The sequence below is a fragment of the Mustela nivalis genome, assembly GCF_964662115.1.
Source record: "Mustela nivalis genome assembly, chromosome: 18".
In the NCBI taxonomy this organism is placed as follows: Eukaryota; Metazoa; Chordata; class Mammalia; order Carnivora; family Mustelidae; genus Mustela; species Mustela nivalis.
Window position 1 is genome coordinate 47,020,121 of NC_139037.1, and position 7,466 is coordinate 47,027,586.

At 46.3% G+C, this 7,466-nt stretch overlaps 1 protein-coding gene across 5 annotated transcripts in view; it reads left to right on the forward strand.

Moving 5' to 3' along the window:
• LOC309852573 (zinc finger protein 671-like) overlaps positions 1 to 6,733 on the forward strand; it is a 128,005-nt gene extending 121,272 nt beyond the window's left edge. For 3 of the 5 annotated variants that reach the window (XM_082709429.1, XM_082709431.1, XM_082709432.1), the window contains one exon: positions 910 to 1,189. Coding sequence is in view for 4 of the 5 variants with exons in the window: in XM_082709431.1 (XP_082565557.1) it covers positions 910 to 951 (42 nt within the window). In the remaining variant the exon portion in view is untranslated. Of the gene's footprint in view, positions 1 to 909; positions 1,190 to 3,118 lie in introns of those variants that run through there. The other 2 variants (XM_082709436.1, XM_082709430.1) reach the window with 2 other exon arrangements.
• Positions 6,734 to 7,466: the final 733 nt, after the last annotated feature.

Consider the following 7,466-nt stretch of genomic DNA (forward strand, 5'->3'; position numbering starts at 1 on the left):
CATTATGAATTTTTAATTATTCATTTATTAGAGAGAGAGTGTGTGTTATGTGTGTGAGGGAGAGCCAGGGGTAGGGGCAGACTGAGAGAAACTCGTGGTGACTATGCTGAGCAGGGATCCTGAGGCAGGCCTTGATCTCTAGACCCAGACATCGAGGTGCCCTTACATTATGAAATTACTAACAAAATGAACCTGATCAGTCCAGGATCGCTTGACACAATTACATTTTCTGTTGTTGGTGGTTCTGAAGCTTAATATCTACCTGAATAGCAAATTTCAAGTGTTCCATAGAATATTGGCAACTGTAGTCAATGTGCTGTATGATAGAGCCTCAGAAGTTATCTTGTGACTGTTAGTTGTATCCTTACCAACATCTCCCCATTTCAGTCTTTAGCTTGTGGCATTCTCCTTTCTGTTTCTTTGAGTTTGACTTTTTTCTTTTCTTAATAAATATCCACATAGGGGCACCTGGGTGGCTCAGTGGGCTAAAGCCTCTGCCTTCAGCTCAGGTCATGAATCCGGGGTCATGGGGTTGAGCCCCGGCATCGGGCTCTCTGCTTGGTGGGAAGCCTGCATCCTCCTCTCTCTCTCTCTGCCTACTCTGCCTACTCGTGATCTCTGTCTGTCAAATAAATAAATAAATAATCTTAAAAAATATATATATATCCACATAAGTGGGTTTGTACCCTGTATCCACATACAGGGTTTGTGTTTTGCTGTGTGGCTTATTTGACTTAGAGTGGTTTTTTTTTTTTTTTCGGATTCATCTGTTTGTGGCAAGTGGCAGGGTTGCCTGCAGTTTTATGGCTGACTATTCCTGCACATGGGTGTACTAAATGTTTTTTTGTCACGTTATTTATTTCTCTATCTAGAAACAATTTATTTTTTTATTCTTTTTATTTTTTTAAGATATACTCCATGCCCGCTATGGGGCTTGAACTCACCACCTGAGAGCAAGAGTTGTGTACTCTATGGACTGAGCTGGGCGGTTGCCCCCGATTTGTCAGTATAAACACTGACACACAGTAATGTTTCCATATGTTGGCTTTGTGAATAGTACTGCAGTGGATGTTCCTGTTCGGGTAGGTTGTGGAGATACGGATTCTGTGTCCTTAGAATACATACCTAGAAATGGCAGTGGTCGACTGTGTGGTAGTTGTATTTTCAATTTTTGTTGGGTGTCCCTAATATTTTCCACACAGACTTCCCTGTATACATTCCCAGCAACGGTATTCCAGTGTTCCTTTTTCTGCACAACCTGACCAGGGTGTTACCTCTTGTCTTTTTTGGTAATAGCCATTGTAAGAGGTAGGAGGTGATATCTTGTGGTTTTGGTTTTCGTTTCCCTGATGATTGGTGATTGTGAGCACGTGTTAGTCACATGTACATCCTTTTCACTCTCTGGTGTGTTTCATTGGCTCTGGTGCACCTGAAAAGTTGCACTTTTCAATTTGGTGTAGTGGTATTTGTGAGTGCTTGCTTTCGTTGTGTGTGCTTCAGATGTCCCACTCAAAAAAGCATTGTCAGGAATAAGGTTACAGAGGCTTTTCCCTATGTTTTTTTCCTAGGAATTTTAGGGTTTGAGATCCTATGTGTAGGTCCTTAATCAATTTGAAGTTCATTTCCTTGAGTGCTGCAAGCAGGAGACCCAGGATCCTTGTGTTTTCATTTGGACAGTCAGATACCACAGCAGTATGAAAGAGGTTATTCTTCCCCAGGGTTGATTCTTGGCCTCATTGTCAAAGATTAGTCATCTGTAGACGTGTTGCTTTACTTCTGGGCTCTTCATTCCGTTCCACTGGTCTGTTTGGATGCCCGTGCCCTAGTGTTGGGAAAACACTGGCTTTGTAGTATAGTTTGAAACCACAAGTGTGCTGCCTTCAGCTTGATCCTCTTTCTCAAATTGCTTTGGCTTCAGACATGGGTTAACTTGCTGGCCAGTGTTCCGGTGTCCCCTGTGGAGCAGGAAGCTGGAGGCTGTGTGATCAGGGGCCGCAGTCGCACCCACCCTGCGCCGGATGGAGCCAGCCCAGGCCTAATTTCTCACACGTCGCACATGTCTGTGCTAACACAGTCTCCAGCCGTCTTTCTGTGTGCTTGTGCCCCCTTTGATGGTCTGCTGTGTTCTAGTCAGTGTTAATGGGCTCTTGGGCACTTCAGGCTAAGGCCACTCATAGACAACTGTCGAACTGATTTTTTGTTGAGGTGAGGGATGATTTCTGCTTTGCCACCTTCCTGCTGCCATCAGTCGCATAGGATGTTTTTCTTTGTTGTGTCCTGAGTAGCTCTAGGACAGTGCTGGCGGTCCCCTTGGCCCGTTTTCCTATAGTATTGGTATGCTTCTGGTACCCTTTGGTTGCTCAGGAAGGCTTCCAGGGAAGAGTCCGTTGTGTGTCATACATAGCACGGACGTGCTCCACGCATGAGCAGGTGGGCTCATAGGGAACCTGGTTCTGGTGGATGGCAGCTGGGAAAAGTGTGATACCAGCACCGTGTTCAGATCGTACTGAGTTTCTTCAATTTCTTCAACCTGACTGCGGTGTCTACGCAGATGGCCACACCCCATTTCTGTCTTTCCTTCCTTACTATTGACAGTTTGTGGACTTCTGAATTCTACCCTTTGGTACTTCCATGATGTCCAGTATAGGGGTAATTAATGCTTCTCGGGCCTCCACATGGCACCCGTATCTCTCACTGCTATTTCCATGTGGTTCAGCATTCACCCCTGAAAGTTTTACCATGACATATTCACACGTCCTCAACTGTCCTTGACCACAAGTAAATTTCTTGGGGTGGGATATTCCTGTAGCCTCTATACTCAGCCAAATCTCAGCAGCAGAAATGGACCTACACAAACCGTTGGGCAAAGAATAAGCTGTAGGCTCTGGCTGTCTTCCTTGTGTCATACCCTAGTTTTCTGTCCTTCTAGTGTGCTCTCCCCAGTACTCTGACTGGTTGTGCCCAGTCGTGCGCAGCTACCTGTCTTTCAAATGAATTCTGTCTCCTTTGTCTGGAAAGGCATGGTGTACATCCTGCTTAGGTGAGTCGGGTGCGTGTGTGATGGGCTCACCCCACGCTACAGCCAGCATGTGTTTCACCAACGTTTCTCTGCTTTCAGGTTGCTGCTGTGGAGCTGAAGATGAGGAGGCCCCCTTTGCACAGAGCGCTTCCGTAGGCGTTTCACGGACCTGGACGCCCAGGGCTGCTCTGTCTTCCCGGAAGACCCACCCCTGTGAGATGTGCGGTCCCGTCTTGAGAGACATTTTCCATTTGGCTGAGCTCCAGGGGAAAGAAAACAGCCAGAAACGGTTGAGGTGTGGGGCCTGCGGGAAACGATTTTCTTTCAGTGTGAAGTTGGAGCAGCAGCAGCAGCAGGAGCAGCCCGCGGGAGCAAAACCACTCAGAAGCCGTGTGGACAGGGCCTCTGCTGTCAAGAGCTGGGGATCCGGTGGTTCGGGAAAGCCCTTTACCTGTGGAGAGGTTGAGAAGGACTTGCTGTCTGGCTCGGGGCTTCTGGGGCAAGAGGCCACTCATACTGGGGAGAAACCAGAGATGATCCCCCAGTGCAGGGCAACGTTACAATGCGGAAGCAGTCGTGGTGCTAGGGGTGGATGCGAGAATGCCTTTGGTCCCAAACACACAGATACACGCAACCAGGGTGTCCACTTTGGAGGACAGTGCTTTGTGTGCAGTGAATGTGGGAAAACTTTCAGGTACAAGTCCTTATTTGCAATACACCAGAGATACCATACTAGAGCACGACATCATGAGTTTGGTCCATGTGGAAAATCCCTTGGGCAACGACCAACACTGAATGAACATGGGAAGACTCAGGGTGGATCCAGGCAGTACACGTGCAGCAAATGTGGGAAATCTTTTGGTGGTAAATCTGTCCCCCATAATGTCCAGAAGTTGCCCAGTGGAGGGATAAATTATGTTTGTAGCGGGTGTTTGGAATCTGTCAGCGGTAGCTCAGTGTCGATTACTCATAGGGTTCAGTCTGGAGATAGGTTTTATAAGTGTCATGTCTGTACAAAATCTTTTCCGTCTATGTCTGCCCTCTGTTATCATCAGCGATCTCACACAGGGAAAAGACAGTATGAGTGCAGTGATTGTGGGAAATCTGTTACCAGTACTTCATCTCTCCGTTCTCACCAGAGAACGCACACTGGAGAAAGGCCTTATAAATGCAATGAATGTGGGAAATGTTTTGTTCATATTACTTCCCTCCGTTATCACCACAGAGTTCACAGTGGAGAAAGGCCTTACGAGTGTAGCAAATGTGGCAAATCTTTTATGAGTCGCAGTGGCCTCCATCATCACCATAGTGTTCACACTGGAGAAAAGCCCTATACGTGCCATCGATGTGGCAAATCTTTTACAAGTAATTCACTTCTCTCTTGTCACCAGTGGGTTCACACTGGAGAAAAGCCTTATATGTGCCATGAATGTGGCAAATCTTTTACAAGTAAATTTCAAGTCTCTTCTCACCAGTGGGTTCACACTGGAGAAAAGCCTTATAAGTGCAGTGAATGTGGGAAATCCTTTGCTAGGAATTCTGCCCTCTGTCGTCATCAGAGAATTCACACTGGAGAAAGGCCTTATGAATGCACTGAATGTGGGAAATACTTTCGTCGAAAAAGTTCTGTCCATTATCACATCAAGCTTCATCCTGGTGAACAGACTTATAAGTGTTATTTATGTGGCAAATCTTTTACTGCTAAATGTTCCTTCCGTTTTCACCAGAAAACTCATGCTGGACAGAAACCTTATCAGTGTATTGAATGTGGGAAATGTTGTACTACTCTTTTTGGCTTTCGTAATCACTGCAGACGTCACACTGGAGAAAGACCTTATGAGTGCCGTGAATGTGGGAAATCATTTACCTCTAATCCTGCTCTCTATTATCACCAGAAAACTCACACTGGGGAAAGGCGTTACAAGTGTAGCGAATGTGGCAAATGTTTTATGAGTTTTAGTGCCCTCCGTCGTCACCAGAGAACTCACTCTGGAGAAAAGCCTTACTAGTGCCATGAATGTGGGAAATCCTTTGCTGCAAATTCTTCACTCTGTACTCACCAGATACTTCATACTGGACAGAGACCTTATAAGTGCAGTGAATGTGGGAAATCTTTCATCACTAGTAAACAGCTCCAGGATCACCAGAGAGTTCACAGTGGAGAGAGACTTTATAAATGCCCTGACTGCAGCAAATCCTTTGTCCAAAAAAGTACCCTCAGTAAACACAAAATGCATCACACAGGTAAACGGCCTTATGAGTGTAATGAATGTGGGAAATCCTTTTTTACTAGATCTGCCCTCCATTCCCACCTGACACTTCACACTGGAGAAAAGCCTTATGAGTGCAATGAATGTGGGAAAATCATTCCGTACTGTTTTTTCCCTCCATTCTCACAACAGAGTTCACACTGGAGACAGGCCTTATATGTGTAATGAATGTGGGAAATCATTTGTTGATAATTCTACCCTCCACCGTCACCAGAGACTTCACACTGGAGAAAGGCCTTATTAGTGCAATGAATGTGGGAAATCTTTTATTACAAGTACTGCCCTCCATTGTCACAAGCTAGTTCACTCAAGAGAAAGGCCTTAGAGTGCCATGAATGTCGGAAATCTCCATGAGTCATAACACTTTGAGACATCATTACAGCCTTTGCACTGCAGGAAGAATCTAAAACAGCAAAGGTGGTATACTTCTTGTGTAGTGGCATTTAGGTTGGAGGACAACCTCTGAGGTAGAAAACTACCTGAATTAAACATAGTTCCCCTGAATGTCCCCAGTGCAGTGACTTCCCATAAGAACCAGCCATTTTCAGAAAAATTCGGAAACTGCATAGTGCTTTCGGATGTGTGTAGTCACTGCAAGATGGAAGTCACTGACAGTGTCTTTGGCAGTGTCTGGTGGCTGGCAGTTCCCAGTAGTGTCGTCACCACCCCACCATGGTTAATGATGCCGAGCTGTCCACTTTCCAGCCTGCTCATCCTTATTCTAGGTACTTGAAACCACTTGTTCCGTTCCCAGTTAGGGCATGGATGTGACCAGTGTTGATCCACAGTGGGAGTTGTGAGTTCTAGGTGGTGACTCGCACAGGAAGGCTAATACCCACGGGGGTATTACTGGTCTCCTGATGCTTTGATAACTATTTGCAGCTTCCAGGTCACCACACAGGAATTATGTGCCCCGTGTTGCTCTGATTAATGTATCAGTAAGTGCCATGTTTGTTTAATTACCCTTGATCTTAGACATTGTGTGCACTCGAAGGGGTGGTTTGAAAGCAGCATTGGGCTCTCCCACATGAAGGATAAGCAGATCGCATTCCATCCCATACTTTCTGTGTCTCTGAGAGGAACATTGCAAATGTATCAGTAATATTGACGTGCATATACATATGTTCATGCTCCAGCCTGTGTGTTAATTTGCGTTATAACCCAAGACCTTTGTGATGAGCTGAATTGTATACCCAAATCTGTATTTTGCAGTATGACCCCCAATACCTCACAAGGTGAGGATAGGTAGAGCATCTTTAAAGACATCATGAGGTTGAAGTGGGTTATTAGGATGGACTCATGCGGTATGTCTGGCGCCGTGAGAAGAGGAGATGAGGAATCCGGCACCCAGGGATGACCATGGGTGGACACGGAATCCCCATCTGCAAGCCAAGGAGAGAGGCCTCAGAAGAAACTAACCCAGCTGACATCTTATGTTCAATTTCGAGACTGGGGTGAAATAAATTTCTCTTGTCTGGTCACCCAGAGTGTGGTGGTGTGTTACATCAGTTCTAGCTAGTAGGGTCTCCTCAGATCCACATCTGGGTTTTGTGGTCTGGGTGCCAGGAAGCTGTGTGTGCTCAGAGGTCACCGTGAAGAGGGAGCACTTGAGACCTTCTCCAGTGCTTGTGGAAACAAATATTTTGCTTGTCCATAGCTGATAGCCCAGGCTGCCGGGCACTGTTGAGTGGAATCTCTACCCACATTCTTCACAGGAGCCTTGTGACCGGCCGTGCAGTTTCCACTTGGAACCCCCACAGGGGCAGGGGGGCTGTAATTGGTAATCTAGATGAATGGGCAGTTAGGTACCTCAGAGAACACCTCAGGCCCCTGATGGGGTGTATGTCTTCCAAAAGGGTATCCCCAGATGATGTGCCTGGCTGGCTGGGATCAGTGTTCATAAATTCTTCACGTTCAGACGCATAGCCTGTGTAAGAGATAGTGGTAAAATGACCCATGAATTCTGATTTGCCCTCTGGTGCTTACATGTCAAGGTGCAGGAGGAAAAAAGATAAAGACAAGGCACAATTTATCCTCCAGGGATGTAGCTTTTGTGAACTCTCCCAGCCAGCATACTTGTTGGAATCCTAAAGGGCTAGCACACACTTGTTCTGAACCACCCTCCTCTCAGGTAGTCTCCCAGATACTCCCAGCCTTTAGGGCTAAGAACACAGATC